The 23,916-nt window shown below is 42.2% G+C and overlaps 2 protein-coding genes across 2 annotated transcripts; both read left to right on the plus strand.

Annotated features, from left to right (window-relative positions):
* Positions 1-1,144: 1,144 nt before the first annotated feature.
* On the plus strand, positions 1,145-15,848 carry fbxo33 (F-box protein 33). The gene is made up of 6 exons (XM_087832793.1): positions 1,145-1,733; positions 4,359-4,469; positions 6,262-6,422; positions 6,508-6,716; positions 6,821-7,118; positions 7,598-15,848. The coding sequence occupies exons 1-6, from the start codon at positions 1,300-1,302 to the stop codon at positions 7,861-7,863; spliced, it is 1,479 nt and encodes a 492-aa protein (XP_087688919.1). The 5' UTR covers positions 1,145-1,299; the 3' UTR covers positions 7,864-15,848.
* A 3,330-nt stretch (positions 15,849-19,178) lies between these two features.
* pnn (pinin, desmosome associated protein) lies at positions 19,179-23,767 on the plus strand. Its single transcript, XM_087832994.1, has 9 exons — positions 19,179-19,327; positions 19,741-19,821; positions 20,464-20,535; positions 20,806-20,881; positions 20,991-21,085; positions 21,235-21,310; positions 21,447-21,602; positions 21,835-21,973; positions 22,083-23,767. The coding sequence occupies exons 1-9, from the start codon at positions 19,215-19,217 to the stop codon at positions 23,273-23,275; spliced, it is 2,001 nt and encodes a 666-aa protein (XP_087689120.1). The 5' UTR covers positions 19,179-19,214; the 3' UTR covers positions 23,276-23,767.
* Positions 23,768-23,916: the final 149 nt, after the last annotated feature.

Below are 23,916 nucleotides of genomic sequence, written 5' to 3' on the forward strand. Positions count from 1 at the left end.
GATGCAGATGAAATGAGTGTGGACGTTATAGCAAAGTAATGATCCCAAACGCACAGCCAAGGAAAAACCAGATGGTTCCATTTGTGGATAATAGCGCTCACTGTGGTTCGCTGGAGACCCAAAGCCTTAAAAATGGCTTTGTAAGCCTTTAGATTGATGTCACTTACTTTGTTTCTCATCTGTTTTTGAGTTTCTTTAGATCGTGGCATGATGAGTTGCTTTTTTTTTTTTTACCTTTTACACTTTACACACTGGTGTCACTATGTTTAAGTTAAACAATCATTCCTTATGGTTATAAAAATTTCATCAAAGGTAAAATAGACAGTCACAAAGAGGTTTTAACTTATCAAATTACTGCAAATAACTACCTTACCCGATAAGGCTAAGGCATATCCGGAAACTGAACACAAAATAACCAAATTAAACAAAGCAAAGGCAAAAGAAAATTAATGGGAAAAAAATCTGGGACTCTCCACCAATTGCTCTTAGAACTGAAGAAGCTTCTCGGATGAGAGGTGAAACGTCTTCAAGAAAACCTTTCCAGTTAGTATGTCTAAACACATTTCATCTTTTTTCAGGGACTTTAGAGTTTACGTACATTAGAGTAGGAGTATATTAACAGTTGTATCGTTTTTTGTCTTCTATAATGACATTAAAAAAAATAAAACTCCCATTACCATTCAGTTTTTGCTTCCAGACTTTTCACATTGGATGCAGTTCATTGGTTAAAAATATGCTGTGCAACTTATTTTCATTTGTCCTTGTAAATCTTTTTTTTTTCTTTCTTTTTTTTTGAGTGTGGCATAAACTGGAGGGGGTGTGTCGTGCTGGAAACTTACTCCAAAATAAAGATCATGTGGAGGCTCGGGTTTTTTCCAGCCGAGAAACACTGCCCTCTAACGGAGCACGTCAGTATGGCAAAAATAACAGCACCTTCGGATGAAACCATTCAAGTGACAAGGTATTGATGCGGTCACGGGTTACCCCAAATCTGATGAAAATACCACTAAGTCATCAGCATGGTAGAATAGAATATTAGTGTTAGGAAATAAAAAAGGAATACCTGCGATGGATGTTTTGATAAGGTTTGTGGGGATTGTTTCCTTCCCCGTGTAATTCGGTGGAGTGGTACGTTCCAGTAGTATTGAAGGCAAAGCTGAAAACGGTTTGTTTTCACCGAGAGGAAGAAACGTCGCTGATATTCGCAGCTGCTACCTCGTCGCTTTAATAAACGGTTTTGACATTTCGTTTACGTCTGGTTGGTTTTTCGACAGCAGCTTTTGCCGTTTTTAGCTCGCCATGGCTCTGTGCGGGGGTGTCGGAGCCATGGCTTTGCCCAGCGAGCTTATTGTCCACATATTCTCCTTTCTGTCCGACCGAGACAAGCTCCGGGCCTCGGCTGTATGCTCTCGCTGGAGGGAGTGTCTGTTCTACCCCGCGCTGTGGACCGAGCTCAAACTGCGAATAGGTGGCGGTGGATGCTCCAGCTCCGACGAAACCCCGAAGCTTGAGTTCCTTATGCGAAAGTTTGGCTCTTTTGTGCGAGAGTTGCAGCTAGAGCTCGCACCGGTGGAAGGAAACCTTAGCCATCAGAACAGCGACCCGTCGTCCACCAGAATGGACCAGCCTCCGGGTCCCGATAGCGACCCGCAGCACAAGGAGCGATGGAGGGACGCCGTGGCCACCTACTTGGACCAGGTGTTATGTGTGTTCACCAGCATCCGAAACAATAGGTAATACTAGAAAATAACCTCTGGGAATGTCTGCTTTGATATTTTTAATTGGAGTGAAAAATTCGCTTGACATGTTCGCCCTGTTTTGTTTTTTAAATTTCTCGGGTTTAGGTGCGTCGCAGTGAGCTAGCAACTGGCTAGCTCAGTTAGCTATAAACAAACCCTGGCATTAGGAGTTACGTAATCACGCCTGGTCTTTGCAGTGGCAGCAAGCGTTATGTATATGGTTTATTAAAGGCAGCGTTGCATGTATAAATTAAATGGTGGTGCATGTGCGAGGCATCTGCATGCCTTTTGTCACCTGTCCTATTTTACACTTCTCATTATGGTCTCTCCATAGCAGCAGGTACAATGCAGCACTGGTGGAGGCTAGAAGGCTTTGTTGGCTGTGACTTGCTGATATCAGCACTGACATACACACACACACACACACACACACACACACACACACACACACACACACACACACAGTGTGTGGATGTATTTAGCATGCTGTCCGTTTGTAGGACTTGATCACTTATATTCTCTCTCACACACAAAGGATAATTTCTCCTACTCTGTAAAAATTTGACTCTGTTAACGCTTCTGATTTCATTGGTGCAGCTATGTCACACCTTTTTCCACCTTCTCCCGTCTTCTTTACAGTGTTTTGTGATGCTGGCATTAAAAACTGGTTGCTTTATTTTAATTCTACTAAAGGGGTTGAAATATTTGACATTATTTTGTTGTTTGTTTTAAAGTTGTTTCAGTTTAAGGACAACTTTAACCCTTTTCCCACTTCCCTGCTGGTGTACAGCTTTACTAGCTAGATCCAGAAAGTTGCATTTGGTGCCAATGCTGTCTTTTAACTGGTAATGTTTCAGTTCAGTAACAGGCTGTTGTTTGTGTAAGTTTCAGCAGCAGAGGAAGGATGTTCTCCCACTTCCTACACAACACTTTCACTGACTATCGGTGTGTATCAGACAACATATAGACACCAATAATGATCTATCTGTGGTAATCCACTTCCAGACACCTGATTTATTCAAACACACTTTTAAAATGTGACAAATTTAGGTTCATCCAGATGTAGAATTGTGAAAGTGGGCTTGGTGGGGAAAGCAGGACTGAAATAAATGGATGAACTTGTTCCACTGATCTCATCATGGTGATGAAGCATTATGAGAATCTAAGAACCATGGTCTGTTTTGTGCATGGTAGTTTTGAAAAGATCAGGACTACAACCTCTAACTTCAGAGCTCGCTATCGGGTAATGAAGAGCCTGTTTTGTTTTTTTGGGTTTTTTTTTTTTTTTTTTTTTGGGGGGGGGGGGTTGTTTTTTGTTCCTTTCATTTAGTGCACTGAGCCAGCTCCACCAGCACTGACGTATGTTCCGAATAATGAGAACAGACAAGTTGTTGTTTCTTTCTAAGGGCACTAAGTAGCTGCACATGAGCCCATAAACCTGAACTCTCAGCTGATACACAGGAAGTGGGTACATCAAACGTAACATGCGCTTCACCTCGCAGGTACGCCTGTGCCATGTGCGGCTGTATGAAACCCGTGTGGTTGCACTGGTGCATGTGCGACACTTACGCAGGGGATATGTTCCCATCAGTATTGAGTTGGCTAATTCAGACATTTAAAAATGTTGGGAAAATGGCTTACAACAGGAACTGTTTTCAATAAATGATGGCAATGATTGTAGGGATGCACTAATTATGAAATTCTGGGTTAATGGAACCTGTTTGACTATTATTTGAAGACTGCACATCACCCAGATAAGGTTCATATTTGTTTATAATGTAATAGCTGTTGGTATCTTGTGTCGTTGTACTGTTGGACTATTTAGAGGTCGTCATCATCATTCATAGAGATACTGACTTTAAGCACAATCATTATGAAAACAGTAAAAATAATTGTGTTAACTAATTTCTTAAGATATTCATATACATGTTATTGTCATTTGCAGTTATTTGATTGTAACTTATGTCTGACCAAATTAAACTGAAGTGATAAAATGTTAAAATGTAAATTTTCCAATACAAGATTATAACAAGATTAAATCTATTGCCTCTTAATCCTGTTGGTTCATTTAGCCAAAACAACACTGATGTGAAAGAAAATGTAATCCTATTTGCCGATAAACCTGCCCTTCCCTCTTATGTTTGTAACCGGTCCTATAAAGAAATTCGTCCTTTCTGCTTTTCACCACGTTTATGTTGGTGATCTTCCAAACATTACTATCAAAAGAGGTGTAGATCGTCTGTTTGAAACAAGGTAATTGGCTGCATTGTGACCACTATGCTTACATTGACTGCATCAGTGTTCGAAAGAATCAACTTTGGCGTATACACTGCTGCTTGATCTTTGCCAATCTATTTTGGGTGCCAGCATATAAAGGGCTTTCAACAGCACTGCGGGAAAGTGCAGGGCAGCCATAATTCTGTGCGGGATAGAAAGCAGCTCAGGAGAAGTGAAGACTAAATTACACTGAACAAAATGGCTGCAGTTTGATTAACAGGTGAAACTTTTTTTTAATTTGTTTGGATCGTATGACTCATCTGACTTGCTGCTGTTGATACAGGTATTCTAGTAATAACTGCAATTTTTTTTTTCTAACTGTACGTGTCTTTGTCTATTCAGAAATCTGCAGAAGTTGAGTCTGTATGGAGACACCTTCATTCTCCAGCAAGAGGGACTACTAGACAGCTCTCACCTGCATCTAATCCACCAGGGGGACAAAAAGATCAATGAGTAAGTCACAACATCGAAGCATGAAAACAGGTTTCACTGAAATGACTGACAAATGTGATAATTAAAGCTGCATGTGGGTGTGAATGAGTAATATTTCCAAAACTGCATCTTCTTGTTGTAATGGAAAGTCTGCGGTGTTTGGTGTCTCTAAAGGGCAATTAATTTACAAAATTAAGAAAAGACAGTTTTTCATCACAGGACAGTCTTTGTCCACATCAAACACTCAAAGTGTGTGTCTGGTTTCCCCCTCGAAAACTGAGTGTTATTACAAAGCATTGACTCTCTGAAAAAGGAGCGTTTGTTTTTGTGTGTTGTTGGTGTTTAAGAGACTGAGGGCTTTAAATAGTGGTCATTTACATAACTCAGTATCCAACGTCTACGTATATCGACCCTGATGGAAAATTTTGATTCCCATCAAATCTGAATGCATGCACACACCTCTGCACTGAGCAGACCGCAAATGAATTAAACCAATGCGGAAGTGCCAACAATGCTTGCCACTTGAGGCTGGCTCCAAAAGCAAATCAGTCCCAATAGACGCCATTTTTAAATGACCAACTTTACAGCTTTAAGAAACATATTTACAGCTTGAAAGAAAAGCTCCTGGCTTTATTATATAGTTTCCCCCTGCATAACAATTCTGAGGATAATATAACTTTTCCACCTGGATGGTCATTGAGAGGTGGCCCAGCACGGGGAGCTGAGCCAGTCAGTGACTGACGTATAGGTTAAAGTAAAAAGACAGAAAATGTTATGACTTCATCCAGTTTTATATGTTCTGTCCATTTGTGTTTATTAATTGCAGCAGCCTAAATCAGTCATTGTGTTTGAGTTCGGCCCTCCTGCTGCTCATCATTCTCTGAGTGTTTTTGTATTTGGGACACACATTATGGTGGATGATGGATAGCCATGCTCTGATAGGTACATGTAGATCCACTCCCTGTCTCAATGGTGAGAAGTGGACTATGAAGAAGGTCACACAACCTCGTTTTTTAATACAGTGTTTGTGTCCATTATGCCTCCCAGACAGCTCTCACTCTTTGGGGCATGTAAATGGGATTTCTTAGGGTATTTAGAGGATGAGGACAGTGCCTTGTTTTTGTTTCTTGAGGTCCAGAGCGTATTGTCCAGCTGGAGTTTTTACTGATGTACAGTAACATCCACATGAATGCAAGGATCCCAGATTCCTCAGCAGAGTGATCCACTGTAACAGTATGATCAATAGCATTCACTTAACTGGCGAAGAGTTTCGTAGTTGGCCGGTTTGTGTCAGGTGTTTTTAATGTCACTTTAATTTACAGAGTACATGGACTACTGGCTTTTCAGAATAACATACACATCACTGCTTGCCTTGATAGCTTTTTGTCTCATTCACAGCAGTTGTTGTGGATTTGTTTTGCAGCTGAGCAGTAGTTCAGTAAGTGATGTTTAAATAAAAATGAGATTTCAGTGCATTCAGTGTAGCTTCTGTGCTCTGTGGTTTGTGTTGTAGACACAATTGGCCATAAAACACTGAGTGAAATGCACCAAGTTGCTGAGCGTAGCTCCACCAGTGTGATTGTAGTGTGTGTGTCGAAACTGTTTGGACATCATTGCAATAGATCCATTTTAGGCTTACATTTAAACACATAAAGTCGGCAAATTTTGAAAGTGTATATACCCTGATGATGTTTTCTTTCTTTACTCCACTGTCAGGAATGATTTTGGGGATCGTTTTGTTTTTTAAACCAGATTTGACAGCAGCTTTAGTCATTCTGGTTTTTGTAAATAATCTTTTTTTTTGTCTCAATAGAATCCAACAGTTGTTTATGGAGGTCCTCTCCAACAGCAGGCAGCTGAGGTGGCTGTCTTGTAGCTTCATGCTGGGCCTGGTGACTTCCTGTTCTTTATCCTGCCTGTCCAATCCTTCAGCTGAGACCCTACAGCACCTAAGTTTACTGGACCATCAGCTTGGTATGTCTGTTACATCATATAGTTTGTAAACATTATATGACAGTAATGCAGAATAACTGAAAGTTTTCCTCTGAATTTCCCTCAGGGCCCCTCGTCTCCCCATCTGAGTTGGCTCGCCTCTCTAACCTTCATTCTCTGGCTCTCGATTTTACTGACTTTACATCTGAGCTTTGTGGTTTGCTGGCATCTCCACGGCGAACTCCACTCCATCGCCTCTCCCTGCTGCTCAACGGGGCCACCCTGGAGTTTAAATCATTAGAAGGGACCGCTACAGAGGATAACTGGAAGGCACTGGTACTGCTGTCATTCTGTATTGTGGCTTTTATTTCATGCTGAATTGAGGCTCTGTGTATTTAGTAAATCGTAGCATATCAGTAAGTTTACCTGGTCTTCCCCAGGTTCGTGTAAGCGCCAACCTGCGAGTGTACGTCATGGCCCTGGAGGTCGACAGCTCTGAGCTCCTCAGGGTCCTAAAGCCGAGCCTTCCCCTCGAGCGACTTCACCTCGACAGTTACAGCATGCCGGTGACCGACGCCACACTGGAGCTCATCTCCCAGCAGTACAACAAAACGCTGACTCACTTCCTTCTCCTGAGGGATGGCCCTGACTTCCCTGACCTCAGCATCAATCGTAACGAAGACCCTTTGGTCCTCTTGACATGGAGATGTACTCAGCTGGCTGTACTCGTGATACATGGTGAGTTCAGTTTGTTTCTTTGATAGAATGTGAGCTGTAGTTGGTCAGATCTGTGTGGCTAGTGGTAATAATTCCATACAAAACAGGCCTGTAGTGACTGTTTTCTAAACAGTGCAGCAAGCTGTGGACTTACTGTTGTGACTGTGGACACACCAGTCCAATATTTTTAGATTGCATCCCTAAAAAAGCTGAATTTTTTTTTTTTTTTTAAATATAAAAGCCAGTCTACAGACTATTATTTAATTCAGTGGTATGCTTACTACACTGCGCATCGGCAGCAGTGGACTGGCTGCTAGCAGGAGAGCTAATGTAGCTTGAAGGAAGCCAGCAGTAAAGTAACTGCAGAGTTCATTGGCAGTCTTGCCTTCCTGTAGGCCGTATTAAAAAGAAGTTGTTATGGTTTGTGTCGAGTATAAATCTGCAAAACATGTTCATTATTAGCTTTGAAATCTGAATGATTAGTGCCTGAATCCATTTAGGTTACACTGTGTGGTCCCATAACTTGGTGGCCATCTCCCGACTGCGAGGCTCCAGTCTCCGTGTCCTGACCGTCTCCGAGGAGAGCATCGACTTTGATCCAGACCAGTCGGTGTGCATAGAGGGCGACCCAGTCCACAACCTGGTCAAGGAGGTTTCTCTGGGCCTCGGCCGTGTCTGGCAGCCTTGCCTGGATTCCAGCGTGTTTTTGTCCGAACCCACCCAGCACTTCCATCATGAGCTGCGCGCCTTCAGCATGGGCATGTAGACAGAGGATGGCAAACCCAAGACATCACAGCCTAAACTGTGTCAAGACCAGACCAGACCAACAGAGTGCAAGACCCAACGAGAAATCTAAAGTGGAGCTTAAGAATAGTCTATAAATTATGTGAACTGACGTGAGCTGATTGTTTTTATTTTTTTAATTTTTTTTTTTTCCATAATTAAGTCTGACCATTTTTCAACGTCGTCTTGCTTTGCTGCTCTTATTATCCAGTTGGCCAGTCGCTTGAAAAATGGATTCAGCTTCTGATGTTTTAAATATATGTATATTGCAGATAGGAGTGTTAACTTAAAACTGGATTGCTAATTACAATCTGAAAAGCATTCGGTTTGAATATCACACCGAGATCTGACAGCTGGCAGGACTTCACAGGTTTTAGTTTGTGGGTCAGCGTGCGGCTTCCAGCTCCCGCTCGGCTCAGTCTGGTCTGGTCTTGCCCACAAGTATTCAGAGCTCTCTCCTTCACCTTAATAACCTCTGGAGCATCTGTGTAATGTACCTTTTGATTTGTTTTGTTTCCCTTTGTTTTTTAATTTGACTGTTTCCATCCCTCCTTGCTCTTTGTATAACCCAGTTGGGGTTTCTTTTTCCTTCTTCCCGCGTGGTGGTTCCCTTGCCTGTATTGGCTTTGTGTGTATTTAAATACAGATATATTATTATCCTGCTCACTGCTAGAACAGGACAGGCAGGCGGGTTGAGTGATGAACTGTAGGGATTTAAGAAGGGTTGTGTGTTCAGGCGCAAGCTATTAGCTTTAGTTCTTTTCTTTCTTTTTTTTTTAAATCTTTTTAACAAACCATTGCTCGGTGTCCATCTGTCTGGAGTCTGTAAACTTACTGATTAGTAACTTCCTGGGTAACACAACCATAGCTGCTTTTTCTGTCGCTCTGAAAGAGCATCTCGTGCACTTGTCCACTAGTTCGAGAGCCTTGCCAGCCGGGTGGGAAACGCCACTGTGAAATGGCTGTGGCTGCTGCTAGTGAGTTTTAATGTAACAGCCGTGTCATCGCCATGACTGATAATTATTGAAGGGGGGGCGACTCAAAGCCAAAATAGTTTAGGGGTTTTGAGATCCTTACCGATGGTGTTGAGGAGAATATTGTTACATGCTTGTCGCCAACACACTTTGCACCCTGCTCACTTGTTGACTTTCTAGGGAAACCTCAGCGTCAGCTAAATGGGGAAGCCCCTTATTCTGACTCACTTTCAGGGCCAAACAACAAAATTCAGCTCATCACAAAACGACAACTAGAAAATCTTTTTCTACTTTCAGGATGAATATCTCTGCCTTTCTGATTTCAGAGCCTTCCAGTTGTTTGTAAGAATGCAGAAGGGACGCATGACACAAAGTCAAAATCATGACGCTGGAGGGCTCTGAGGTCAAAAACATCTTCAAGTAGTCCTTCATATATTTTTTTTTAAGGGGTTTTGTTCCTTAATGCCATATGTATATTTGTGATTTAAGTAATCTCTTTTGTAACAGCTTCCCATCTCTTGGTGAGGCCATGTTAGAACAGCAGCAGTATTCTGCAGGAGCAGCTATCACACAGGTCATGGCAGCAGTACTGTTGGTAGGAAGAGCTCTTCTTTCTTTTTGAGGGGGAACAAATCATGATTGAGAGCAAGGAGGGGGGAATGGGTGCATTGAATGTAACTTAATTCATTTCTGACGCTGTTGGCCAGCCATTGAAGGCTTACTCTTGCTGAATAGCTGAGTTTTAACATTGTAGGTTTCACTGACAGCCAACCTGCTCTTTTTTTTTTTTTTTTTTTTTTCCCCCTTCTTCCTCTTCTTCCTTCAATGCAGCAGCACAGTAAGGTTTCGGGTCATGTGATGAAAGCTGCTTCTGTCAGTCTCAGGTAGGCTTTTAATGTCTCTACGACCAGCAGTGGTGGCAATGTTGTGTAGCTTGTGTGAAACAATCAGTTAATGTGAGTAGAAGTTTTGTTTTTATTTTATTTTCTTTGGATTATTTCCTCTTGAGTCACAGTTGCCTTTTGAAACAGCCCCTTGTTTCTGGCTACAGTTGTTGTTGTTATTGATGTTGTTGTTTATCTTGCCATCCGATAGACCCTCAGTCGGAGGGGTCAGCAAACCTAATCATACATTTGTTTTCAAAGATTATGGTTGATAAAGACTAAAGAATGGCACAACCATGCTGCTTGCTGCACGTGTCTTATATCTTCAGTAGATGTGAGGGACTGAGAGGCTGTGGGGTGGTTCAAATGAATCTATGCTGTCAATGGGGGACCTGCTGGGCCCAATTAATGTTTGAACTGGTGGTCGGTCATCTGAGGTGAAGTGCTTTGGCACTGTGGGTCTGGCTGAGCTTGTCCTCATTCATTCACAATTGCATGACTTTGATTAAGTCAGTGTCTTTACTTGTCTGCTTTCAAGTGAATCCGATCACTTTAATACATGAAATGAATGTTAACAGCTAAAGCGAGGCATCATAGACCAAATGACTCCAGATAGACACAAGCACCATCAGTTGATTACTGGGCTCAGTATAGCAGTGTGATCCTACAGTGCTGTGACTGCTCAGTGGTTATGAGGTCCTATTGGAGTTTCTGAGCTGAGTGGAGGTTTTAACAGGAGAAATGGAAGTTGGGTTAGACTTAAATGTACCCAACTTTCGTGAGTAAACGAGCCACTGTCAGAAAAGCTGCCCACCCAAATGGCTTCAGCTCAGGCATGGATTTGTAAAAGTCGAGGACAATGGCACTGCACACTGTAAATGTCCATATCAGGGTCTATAGTTTACAGTGTTGACCTTAGTGATTTTATTCTGTTCCCCATGGACTGATATGGAATCAGTGTGCCAGCACTTTGTTAGTTTCAGAATGAATTAATCGCAGCGACCGGCCCCGGATACCAAATGTTTGCTTGTCTGTTTAAGGGGACCTTGGTGGTTTAGCCATGATAATCTCTATAGTCCTTGGTTCATATCTCAGGATAAATGCACTTTGGTACCAGGAGTTTCTTTTAAAGGCTGTTTGTGGCTGTAAATAGCTCTGTACACTCAGAGGGGAAACGTACCAACATCACACATTCAGACCAAAACGTGTTGGTTTTTTAATGTCATCTTCCACGCTCCTTCTTTCTTCTTTTTAAAAGCTCTTTTATGTTAGAGATGTTAGAGCTGTTAGAGCTTTGTATTGTTCGTAGATGTCAGACGGGTAAGAGGTGTAAAAATCACGGCAGTGTTTAGTAGAATGTAATGTCAAAGTAAATGGTCACCTGAAATAAGCAAGTAGATTTTTTTTAAGAAGCTGTTCCACTCTCATTTCATTAGCACTTTCTTGTCTTCACAAGTCTCTAGATTTTATTGGCTTCGGGCTAGAACTTAGATTTGGCTGTTTATCTGCCAAAATTAAAGGAAGGAATGGTGTTTTTACCAGAGATCAAGCTCAGATAATCAGAATTACAGTTCAGATTTGTTAGCTTGCTGAAATACTTATGCCACAAAACTAGAAATGGAAAAAACTCTATTTTAGTGAAGGCACGTGTAGAGAAATCCTGGTTTATCCTTCCAAGGAGACAAGAGGTCAAACAAAGTGCAACCAGTCCAGCATTGTGGCCAATAGCTGAATATTGAGCTATCTTGTGCCTGAAAGCCTCTGAAGTCTCACTGCTTTTCAAACCTTGCCTGTCAGCAAAATATTGGCTTTGTTAGGTGTTATTATTAGTTCAGTTTTTAAGGGTTAAACGCTGCAATGATGGAGGTTTCAGCAGCAGTCGTGTTTTGATTCCTCTCGGATCCTGCCTACATTTTTCTGCTCAGCTTTTCACTTGTATGCAGTAGAAATATATAAATAAGATGTTTTTGGCTGTGCAGTCCCATGCGATGTATGCATGCCTGTGTGTATTTGTATTTGTAGGGGAGAGGGGGAGGCTTGCTCGTGTTCACCAGTGTAGTCTTATCACTTCTTCTGCAGCGGGAAACAGGAACAGAAATCATTCGTTCTCAGGGTTCAATCGGTTTTTGGAAAAGGAGGAGGACGATGGAAACCTCAGGCCTGAAGCTGAAAGAATATTAGGAGTCACTGGATCTGTTCTCCACCCTTGATGTGTTCTTAGCTGCCAAAGACCACAGAGGAACAAACTTAACCCAGACACAAGTCTATCTGAAGTGCCCACAAAGACACACACTGACTGGAGGCTGGTCCAGTATTGTTTTCTCCTTTAAAACTCCTACTATTCTGATATTTCTCCACTCCTTTTTTTTCCTATGTTTATTCCACTGACTATTAATAGTCTGTTTGGTGTCAAACTCTGCCCTTCTTACACTTTGGACCATACTGTGGACGTGATAAAATGTCAACAGTCTCGCCATGTGGTTGGAGTAAATGCAGACCTGAGAGCAAAAGGCTTCCTGTCTGGTCATTGACTGTGCCCTGTGTTTAGAAACACAAGAATATGGGTTTTAAGGCATTATTGGATCAGCGTTGCTGCACATCTTGTACAGTGTTACCTCTAAACGGCACTCAGGGTCTACAGTGTATGTTGCTTAAAGTCCGGTCCAGTGCAGGACACTCCTACAGAGGCTTAAGCAGAGCGATCTGGAGTTTTCCTCCTCCTTTCTCTTCCCTGTCCATCGTCTGTTTCACTGTGAGGAACAAATGAATGTAAAACTAAGAAGGTTCAATCTCAGTAAAGTCAGGGACTAAACACTCTCGCAGATGCTACCAGGAGGAGTCACACCCTGAAAGATAGCAGAGTGAGGACAAAGGCCCATGTGTCTCATGTGATGTGGTGTTTGGCCAGTAAGCCTGTACCCAAGGTCGAGTTTGAGGGGAAGTGTTTAGTCCTGAGCTATAAAGTGATTTGCTGCTAGAGATCTTCTAGGAACGGGACATTCCACACAGGCGTTGCTCAGGCCGTCTGACAAGCAAACAGTTCACTGCTGCAAGGTCTGCAAGAAGATTACTCTATCTACAGATAAACTATATATTTTTTACTTTGAATCGTCTGTGTGTGAAGAGATCAGAGATGCATCTAGAACTGACGAGTCACACCAGATTAGCAGCTGGTCTGAGCAGAGTGGAGGTGTGATAACACTTAGAAATGGTTATGATGGGTGTTGTTCATTTCAGGAGGTAAATTGAGTTTCTAACGTGTGTTTCTGCGATGCCATGCTTCAGCATTCTGAGGCCATATTGTGTCCGGTACACAAAGTCACAAAGGACGGGGGGGGGGGGGACAAAAGCAACTTGACTATCACAGTGCTAAAAAAAGAAGGCTGTGGAATCAGGTGGTTCCACATGTTGAGTCAGTCTGGCAGGTGAAAAACAGGACTGCATGTTAAGGACACAGAGATGCATGTTCACTTTGGATGCACAGGAGCCTGTGCTGGGCTGATTTTTATAACATATGCAGACAGAGTTTGTTTGACTGACACAAAGCTAGCAGAGCCTTATTTTTAATGAGTCCTGCCATTAAAAATGACAGGTTTGAAGGCTCTGGAGGGATGATGGGATGTCAGTTATTCAGGAGACCATTACCAGCACTTACTGCACATTCAAGTGGCTGCAGCCCTTTTGACCATTTTATACTTTAACTTCTTTTTTTTTTTTATTATTATTTAGCTTCTTTTTATTTATTTTTTCTTGTGCTGTTTTGTGCATTCAGAGAAATCCTTGAAGATAACTGGGCTCACGTGGCCCCTAAATGAACCCACAGAGCTGGCCTCTAACGCACTCCATCTGAGAAAGTTGGCCTTGGTGGCATGCTTGCAGAACTGTAAATATACTGTCCAATCAAGGCTGTTATACAGAGGGATGGGTATGAAACCTCTGTGATAGCCACTGCTAATTCCCTTGACATGGACAGGGTCATGAGTGTGTGTTATTTTAGTACCAAAGCAGCAGACTGTGTCAAATCTGCATCCGTCTAAACGCGGGCTCAGAGCCACAGGCAGACACTCATCACAAGTTTCATTTCCACTTTGATCGTTGCTTAGACTCGATGCCGACTCGAGGGTTTGATGTTGACTCTCAGAATGTTCTGGAAAATGAAACTTAACTTAAATAGCTTAAGAAAAAGAGGTAGTAAGATGGTTCTGGGCCTGAAGCCTTCCCTAAAAGACATTCAGGGCTGGTTCAGTGTTTCTGGTGGATTAACATGAAGAGACAGGGTTTCCTCATAGCGTAGGTTTGTTTTCTCATTTAAATGCTTTGACCACAGACTACTACCAGTACATGCAGGACTGAATGAGCTCGCAGAGGGCTGGCCGCATGCAGGAATGTGACAAATCGGATTAGCTTCCTGATGTGTTTCAGTAACTTGGAGACAAACACTGGATGTGCATTGCACTGGTATAAAATCAGTCCTGTAACAGAGATAAGTACATGTGTTTGAGGCTAGATGTACTAGCACTGACAGGAAGTTTGGACACTCCGGCTTTTAGTTTTCCAGCCAGCTGATGATGACGATGTCAGCCTGGGTGCGATAGTAATGGTGTTATCATTTACTTGCTTCTCTGTAGATGTAGAGGCGAAACGACAAAATGGCACTGATGGCATTAACCTGGCCAAATTCTGTCAGCATCGTTGGTGCACGGCGAGATTCACGCAGCGCCTGACTGTATCATGGACCTGATAGATATTCATGCTCAGTGTCGGCCAACTATCTCCATTTAGATCTCAGCTACTGTGGCTGTGATGTTTCTGGCTGGTAAACAAAGTCGTTCTTGTCAAGTCTGGAGAGCCAAACCTCCTAATTAGCCAGGCAGGCAGGCCTGCTGCCCAGTCCAGCAATACAACTATGCAAGAGGAATGCATATAATCCACACTCACCCTCTTTTTCTTTTTTTCTTTTCCTCCTATTTTTATATTTGGTTTTTCTCACTGTCATACAATAGAAACGAAGATGTAAACTAATAAGAACTTGCAATGACAATACTTGGCCTTATGATGATTTCTGAAATCTTATCGTTTAGTTTTAAGATCTTTTTGATTCTGGTCAGCCAGCGACAGCAGCGGTGACGGCGGGCTCACTCTTGGTCTCTGTGAGACTGGCTAGATGGCCCCAGTTTTATCGTGGTACGAATGTTGTGCATTTGTTTAAAATCAGGACAGTTTGCAATAACAGCAGTCTTACTAGTGGCCACAAAGGGGGCACAAGCAGTGCTGACGGCGCCCGGCTGCATCTTTAGAAAAACCATAGAGGAAGAAATATAAACTATATATAGATATCTAAACTCACACAGTGCATATTTGTATAGGTATCAACAATGCATTACCGTGGTATACTCTTATGCAACACATGTCCGGGTTCAATTTATGAACATGAAGTATACTCTGAAATCACGCAGACTTTGTAAATCAGAAGCTCTGTTGTTGTGTGTTTTTTGCAGAAATGGTTTTACCATCGTTAATGTTGAATATTCTGAGCGTAACGTTCCTGTGCGACTGTGTCGGTTAACGTGAGCACATAGCACCGGGTTATTACCTCCTTTCTGTAAGCAGGGAACCAGACTGAACCCAGAACACAGCTGGATAGACTTCACGTACCACAGAGCATATTTCAGAAACGAAAAAAATCTGTTCTGCACAGAGCTTTAAAAGCGAGTCAATTCTGTAACTCACCTGAGCTATATCAAACAGACCAAGGTGTGATTAAAAGGATGGCTTGTGGATTTTTAAGACCAAGCAAAACAGAGTTTTACCCTAAATGTCCACAAGAAAAGGCACATAAGTGATATTTGAAATTGTCCCAGCTGTTTTTTGGATTAGTCTGCAGGGGAAGAGTCCTCTGGAAGTAAGAGGACAGATTTTATCATTGAACAGTGTTGATCCATGGCTCTGTGGTGAAGAAAAGGGAGGACGCGTTAAAAACCTCCACGTAAAACCTCTGAACTGACAGATGGCATACACTTGAGGGGTCAACCTGCCGAATGTTGATTTGAATTATTGTGGAATGAATGCTTCTCTTCTTTTAGTCAGTGAATAAAAATAATAAAAAGTCACTTGCTTTGTTTGTCTTTTTTTTTCTCCTTAAATCCATTAAACTTTCGTTGGAAAGAAGTCGTCTGTCGTTCTGCAATCTCCAATCATCAAACCAAACCAGACCAGTTATTCTGATTTGAAGTACCACAAAGAAACAAACAATAGCTGCAGATTGTGCATGAATGTCAAGTAGACCCAAAACTAACTTAGTCACAATTAGTCTGCAGGGACATTATATGACCCACTGGTTTCCTGTGTGTCTTTAAGTAGCCTATTGTCTCTTAATCCAGTGGTCCCCAGCCTTTTTCACACCTCCACACCCGTTAGTCTAAAAAACAATAACTGCTCCTAATGACCTTTGGGTTTTGTTTTGTTTTTGTTTTTTAAATGGGTTCAACTCACCTGATTTTATATGACATTTCTCAGTTATTAACCATTTCCACACCTACAATGGACATAATCATCAGAAAAGATTCCTGAGATGATGGAAGAAGACTTTTCAGGTCACCCATTTAATGCAATACTCAAAAAACCCTTCAGCTGAGTTATCTATCTGATGCGGCTGAGTCGGGCGGATAAGTGAGAAAGTGCCACTGAAGAATTTGATGAAATAATCAAATGTAAAGATAAAATGTTAAACTGCCCCCCCAACCAGAAAATTCCTCATCTTTACTTGTTAATTCCCTGCCCACTGAACACCGATATTACATAATGTTATCTTGCCATTTCTTTGTTTACTCAGAGGAAGTCCCTGCAGCGCACCGCGGGAACTTCCTTTGAGTAAACAGCATAAAGCACTTGCAAATGGATCTGTGGAAGCCCAGAGATGTAAAACATAACAAGGATAAGAAAAACGTGTCTCTCCTTTTTAGCTCTTCAACGAAATCCTGCTCCCAAAAATATTTCGCATGTTAAAATATTCCCCTGTGATGATTTCAGTATCCTTCTGCTCCTGCTCTCCTGCTTCCACCTTACTGATCTCACATCAGCCTGTCACCACGGACTTGCTTTTTATCTGCTCAAAAATGCCTTCCAACAATAATTTTAATCATAGTTTGAAGACACCAATGTCAGAAATGAAACAGGCAAGAAAATGCCCCTCATGTCAGTATACACTCACCTACCACTTCATTAGGTACACCTCTTTAAACACTAGTATCATACCTGAATGTAATTCAACCCATTTAGGTACGTAGACATGGTCAAAACAATGTGCTAAACTTCAAACCGAGATTCAGAATGTAGAAGAAAGGTGATATACATGATTTTACAACCCACTCATGCACAAGAGCCTCTCTGAAGGCACAGCACATTAAACCGAGAAGCATATGAACTACAGCAGGAGAAGACCACATGGCCCTGTAAGCTAAGAAAGTGGAGCTATAATTCAGTTTTTGTAATATGTTGGAATAAATGTTTTACGAGTTGCCTTTCCCGACTGTAATGTACAATTATGCATCACAAATAGCTAAAAAGCAGTCTGCTAACAGTAAAGTTAATTAAAAAGCTTTTTAATTAATGGACAGGAATAACTGTTTTGCACTAATGCTGTAGGACTCCGACAAAGAGCTCCTTCTCATCTGGATAATGAGACTAGGAGATTATCATTGTGGCGTTTCACAATTAAGCTGAAACAACAACACATTTTTTCCCACCAACAGTCAGAGGAGCAGCTCTCTGCTGTGTAATTAAATGCATGATGACATCAGTGTTATTGGACTGGTAGAAGAATGATATGAAAGAATCATCAGTAGAATTGTAGCACACACTGTTAAAAGCCAGGAAATCAGCTGCGGTTTCATGTTTGGTTTCCACTTTGATATGCAAGAGCTGCAACAGAAGGGTTTTATTTTCAATCCGGGGCTCGCAGCTCAGAGCCGGCTTCCTCAGTTACTGATAGAGATCAAAAGGGGCAGGCAGGCACCCTGAATCTGGCTGTCAGGAGAAGAAAGAGTGTCTGTACTCAGGAGGAGTGAAATAAAAGAACACTTTCTTCATTCCTGTCCTTAATCCAGTCTCGAGAGTATCGTCTGTATCTTCGTAACCTCTTTGTATCTTGTAACCTCTGATGAAGGTTTAGTAAAAACACATACAAATCAGATGTTTTAAGTCTAAATTTATTCTGCTGATGCTAACTTGAGAAGTAAATCCTCTTGCTCCATGCAGGTTTTGATACATTTTTTTCTGGTTTAAATCCTTTGTAACCTTTGAGGATTCCCAGATATTTTGTGCCTTCTTACAACATTTCACATATAGCACTTTTCAGCTCCTGGAAAGGGTCTTAATTTATTGTCTTCTACAGAAGTAAGAGGCTATAACACTGAACCATGTGTCTTCTTATGACATTAGATATTACGCTTTTCATTTAGTTGACTTTCAGAGAAGATATAGGTGCACTGTTGGCTGAAATAGCACACACTGTGATATGCAGGGCTGGACTGGGACAAAGAATCAGCCCGGGCATTTTGACTAGTGACCGGCCCACCATGGTATTATAGGAAAAGCCATAAAGCCTTTATGATAAACTTAAACCTACACCACCCTCCCTATTCTGGTATTCTAAACGGTCTTTAGCAAAAATATAAAACAACCTAATTTATAATTACATATACCTAACTAATAGGGTTGCCAACTCCCAGCAAAAAAAGAAAAAAAAAAAAGGGGAACCACTCTCCCACCCTCTGTTTCAAGATGCTTAATTGACAAAACTGATTTTAATTTAATGCACGTATCAAACAAATGCACAGAAATCTATTATTTTTCTCCTGTAATCAAATAGATTCAACATCTTTCTTCAACAGAATTGCAGACTGCACAGATGGTACCTTCCCAAAGGAAAGAATACTATAACTTACTAGGGTATATACTAGACTTAATATTTACTGAATACAATAATGTATTTCTATACATTTCACATCAGATGAAAACTTTGGTTGTAAGATTCAGATAAATATTTATTAAAAGCTAGACATTTTAAATGAGAATAAGAAAAGTATGGATCCTGGTGTTATTTGTCTCCCAGAAACAGTTCATTTCTTCCCTTCAACTCATTCATGTCACCTAAAATGTAAACCTGTTTCTCAATCACCTGTTCAGCAGTGGTGAATAATCCGCTGCTTCTTGCCTTCAGTTGAAGGCCGAGCTGAATTTAGTTTAATAAATTTTAAAAACCCTTCTAAGGCTGGGAAATTAAATTTATTTCAGATACACGCAAACACGCCATTCACCCCCGATTTTAGAACCAATACATACACGTTAGTAAGCATTATCCATCCCCGACCAGAGGGTGGCGGTGATGCGTTAATAAAGAGACAGGATGAAAAAGAAGAAGAGTCTAGAAGTAGAAGAAGAGGACGAACACGTGATTCGCGCTAACTGGGAGCAAGATGGCGGTGGCAGTGCGGAGCTTGCAAGACCAGCTAGAAAAAGCCAAGGAAAGTTTGAAGCATGTGGACGATAATATTCGTAAACTGACCGGACGTGATCCTAATGAATCAAGGTAAAAAGCTTAACTGGTTATTTCGTTTTTTAGCGAGTTCCTGGAGTGAAGCTGAAGAGCTGTACTCACTCGACGCGTGCTAAGTTAGCGTGGGTCGGCTAACCTGCAAACAGCACCGCCTCCTTGTTTTGTGTCGCACATATAATGTTTTTACCATCCTAATTTATTCGCGTCAAACGAATAAAAATGAACCAAATTAGTAACTTCTTTAAATATTGAATTGGAACATTGAATCTGGTAGATGAACAGAGTCGAGGCCCTGCAGGAGGCGTCGTCCGGGCGGCAAATCACTTTGTCTTGCTTAATAATACAACGGTTCTGCAGCAACACAAACGCATAATGTTAACGTGAGTCTTATTTGTCAGACTGTATTCTTTCTTTTGTGTTAACCTCGGTGTCTGCTGTGCTTGCAGGCCGGGTCAGATCCGTCGACTTGGCGGCCCCATGGCAGGCCCTGGAGGAGGTGGTAGAGGCAGAGGAATAAATCTGCTCAGGTAAATCTTTGCGCCAATCTTTAACCCATCTCGGAAAAAAAGAGCTTTAGTTTAGATTTTCAACTTTAGTGTGTGATCTGAAAAGTATGTACAACAGTTGGAGATAAATGTTAATCACATTTGTCTATGATGTTTTTATGATTCGGTCTGTAAAGGAACCACTGGTGTTTCAGTTAAATGTTCAAAGAGGGTTTGAAAATGGTTGTTTTTGTCTTGATGCATGCTCAATCGTCCAAGTAATTAAATCCCAGGAAGTTGATTGTTCATCAGGGCGTTGTTTTTAGTGGGCGAAACTTTTGGCCGCTCATTCAAGTGACTTAATATGCAAAGTGCTATGACCACTTAAGGACAATGAAACGACCTCGGGGCCCATTGTTGGTCCTTAACGGTAGTTTCGATCATTATGCAAATAAACAGTTTAAAAGGTTGGGGAAACCTATGGTCAGCTCAGTCTGAGCTCAGTCACTTGGATGAGTGAAGCATTTCTCCGACTGAAAACGACACGTCCAGATGAACAGAATCGGCTTTCTTGGAGTTTCTTTGTGTCTCTCCAAAAAAAGGTAGAATAAATTATTTCGTTTAAATTTTATTTAAAAATTCAGTCTGTGCATTTCTAAAGTTTTCCTCTTTGTCCTCTCACAGACGCAGTCTCTCAGACATGGGAAGCGGCGGCCCTCCTGCCAAGCAAAGGGACATCGAAGGAGCCCTGCTAAGGTGAGATCTCGACTTGAAATATAATATAGTGATTGGGTAGTTTCTAGTTTTGGAGCTTGTGTAACACATTTTACCCGAAACCCTTCATTAATGTTAAGATTATTTAACAAGTGTGAGAAAATATGGTTCTTGTTTTGGGGGGGGCGGTATTTCTGCACATGTGAGGCATTATTTGAATTCTCAGCTTTCTGTAAGTTTTTTTTTTTTTTTTTCTTGTCTTGATTTCAAAGTACCATCTCTTATGAGTATTTGATCTTTGTGTGGCTGCAGGCTGGCAGGGGACCAGAGGGCCAGGAGGGACATGCGTCACGACAGCGACGCCGAGGATGACGATGATGTCAAAAAGGTAACTTTGTCAAAAACACTTGATCAGTATTTGCTTTCTCACAGTGGATTCTTTTTTCCTGCTTTGAAGTGATAAAAATCCTAACATTTGCTTCTTGTCCTTCCTTCAGCCGGCGTTGCAGTCGTCTGTAGTAGCTACCTCCAAAGAGAGAACGCGCCGAGATCTCATTCAGGACCAAACCATGGATGAGAGGGGCAAACAGAGGTAGCTCTTAAACTCTAGTTTTACATTCAGAGTTGGTTACTAAATAGTGTGAGCCATGATTGGTTTAATTTCATCTGGCAAATGGCAAATCGTGTCTACAGCTGAGAATTAAAAGTGTGTGACGGTGTTGTTTGTGTTGTCTTGGTCAGGAATCGGCGCATGTTCGGCCTGCTCATGGGGACCCTGCAGAAATTCAAGCAGGAGTCAAATGTCTCTTCAGAAAAGGTGAGGAATAGATTCATCTTTTGCTTGGTTATGAGAACAGTATTTTTGAAAATATGGGTTTCTGTGTTGATGAGGTCATAAATTCCATGATTTTGTTTTCTTGTTCTGCTTCATATTTCTGTTTATCATCCTGCAGCAAAAGCGGCGTTCTGAGATTGAGCAGAAGCTCGAGGTTCAGGCTGAGGCTGAGAGAAAGAAGGTGGAGAATGAAAAGAGGGAGCTGTTTGAGGAGAGGAGAGCCAAGCAGACAGAGTTGAGACTTCTGGAGCAGAAAGTGGAATTGGCTCAGTTGGTAAGACGGCGTATTTGTTTGAAAGTGGGACTAGCATGAAAGTGGCTGAGTTTTATTTTTAATGAAACTGGACTTACTGATTCGGCCAAACTAAACGTCTATTTCATTTATCACTGCTTAATTCTCACACCAAATTGTAACTTGATAAACATCTAATTTAATACTTTTAAAGTCTGATTTTGTAGCTAGAATGATGGGAAATGTAAAATAAATTTCTTTTCCCCATCCAAAGCAAGAGGAGTGGACCAGCCACAATAATCGCCTGGTGAAATACATTCGCACAAAGACCAAGCCTCATATCTTCTACCTGCCTGGAAAAATGTGCTCCGCAACACAGAAACTCCTCGATGAATCCACCAAGAAACTAAATGGTGAGTGGGAATTTATTTTTGGAAGTGCACTGACGGTGTTGTGGCGGCGTTATATACTCACAGGGGGTCTGTCTACTAAATAACATGAGGATTTTTTTTTTCTCAACAGCTGTATTTGAAGAGAGGCGTGAGGCTTTTGCTGAACACCTCAGCAAGATGGAGTCGCGTCCCCGGCGACAACTAAACCGCGAACAGGACGGCAACACAGCGGCAACAGGGACGGAGCAGCCGGAGGAGGGTAAGCCAGCAGGTCAGGTAGTCAAGGTGACAGGTAATAAGGGCAATGTAGAGATGGAAGAAGAGGAGGAGGAAGATGAGGAGGAGGAAAGGGAAAAGGAGAGGGATAGAAAGGTGACAGAGAAGGAGGAAATGGAGGAAGGGGAGAAGGAAGTGTCTAAGAAGGTAGAGGAAGAGGAGGAAGGGATGGAGTTAAGTGAGGAGAAGCGGGAAGGGGAGGATCAGAAGGAGAAGGGAGACAAAGAGGGTAGTCCAGAGTCAGAGGAGATGGAGGTAGAGCAGGCGGTAGAGGAGGAGGACAGGGGTAAGGATGTAGGGGTAGAGATGGAACGTAAGCAGGGGCCCACAGATCTCCAGGACAGCAAGCCCTCTGAACCAGCTGTAAGCAGCCAGGAAGCCGAAAACACCAGCCATCAGCCCGAGCCCAGCCACGCTGCTGAGGAACCAGCAGCAGAGTCTCCTGTGAGCCATGGGGCATCTAAAACCCCAGAACCCCAGTCAGCCCCTAGTGTGCCTGCACAAGTGTCCACAGTCCCTGGATCTACGGTCCAGGACTCCACAGTTGACAGACAGGCAGTGGAGGGGAAATCCCAGGAGGAACCCCCACAAAAACTACCTGCTTCCCAGGAGGTCCCTGTTACTGCCCCAGCTAAGGAGGACGGCGGCAGAGGGAGAAAGAAGGAAAAGGAATCGAGGAAAGGCCGCAGTCGCAGTAACAGCTCTTCCTCTTCATCCTCTGGCTCCTCCTCCAGCGGAAGTTCCTCTTCCTCCTCCGGGTCCAGCCGCTCCTCATCATCCTCTTCCTCCTCCTCATCCTCATCATCCAACAGCAGCAGCCGTAGCCGCAGCCGAGACAACGGCAAACGCAAGAGGAGGCCCTCAGATAGAGACAGGAAGAAGGGAGACGAGAGGCGAAGCCACAAGAGAGGAGGGAGTGGCGGAGGAGGGAGGGACTCGAGGGGATCGAAGGAGAGGAGGAAGAGGAGGAGCGAGGAAGGAAGGGGCAGGTCGTCCCGCAGCGATAGGGAGCATAAAGATAGAGACAGGAAGGACAAGCGACGCTAATCTGGTTCTTATTCAGCTTCTGTAAAAACTGATGGAAAATAAGCTTCCAACTCTTTACTTCCAACATTAATTGTTTCCTCATAAAATAGTTTTGAGGGGGTCTGCTGGTGGCTAGTTCCTCCATCTTTAACTTGGAGGCAAAAGAGTCCATCTCTAATTGAACCCCTTAAACAGTAAAGGTGTAAATTCCAAATGATTTATTCTTAGTCTCAGATTTGGTCTTTACACAGGCCTTTGTGACACAGTGAAGAAGGTTGTGAATGTTCTTTTTCATCTTAAGCATAATGAAGAGGCTGGGCTCTTGATGGTTATGGTAGACGTGGTAATTCACATACATTACTTTTGTTTCGTGTTGTTGTGACAACGCTGTTTATTCCCATTTATTTCCACTGTTTTCAACAATGTCAAGTGTGATTTGCTCAAATACTGGATTGAAACTTTTTTTTTGCTGGGGGTGGGGTTAATGACTGATCATCTGCTTCAAAATAAAGTTGAAGTAGTGAAAATATGCTTGTTTGTGTGAATTCTTATTTTTGTTGCTTTTATTTATTTTTAATACATCACACTTTTCACTTCATTGCACAGTTCAGGCAAAAAAGATCTTCAAAATGCAAGTTATACTTTCCTAAGGATGTCCGAAG

This window comes from Neolamprologus brichardi, chromosome 19 (genome assembly GCF_056152115.1).
Source record: "Neolamprologus brichardi isolate AB-2024 chromosome 19, ASM5615211v1, whole genome shotgun sequence".
Classification (NCBI taxonomy): Eukaryota; Metazoa; Chordata; class Actinopteri; order Cichliformes; family Cichlidae; genus Neolamprologus; species Neolamprologus brichardi.

Coding starts and splice junctions, on each gene's coding strand:
- fbxo33 (XM_087832793.1), top strand. CDS start 1,300: ATGGCTCTGTGCGGGGGTGTCGGAGCCATGGCTTTGCCCAGCGAGCTT. Junction 6,423..6,507: donor TTTACTGGACCATCAGCTTG/GTATGTCTGTTA, acceptor AATTTCCCTCAG/GGCCCCTCGTCTCCCCATCT. Junction 7,119..7,597: donor GGCTGTACTCGTGATACATG/GTGAGTTCAGTT, acceptor GAATCCATTTAG/GTTACACTGTGTGGTCCCAT.
- pnn (XM_087832994.1), top strand. CDS start 19,215: ATGGCGGTGGCAGTGCGGAGCTTGCAAGACCAGCTAGAAAAAGCCAAG. Junction 20,536..20,805: donor ATCGAAGGAGCCCTGCTAAG/GTGAGATCTCGA, acceptor GTGTGGCTGCAG/GCTGGCAGGGGACCAGAGGG. Junction 21,086..21,234: donor GATGAGAGGGGCAAACAGAG/GTAGCTCTTAAA, acceptor TGTCTTGGTCAG/GAATCGGCGCATGTTCGGCC.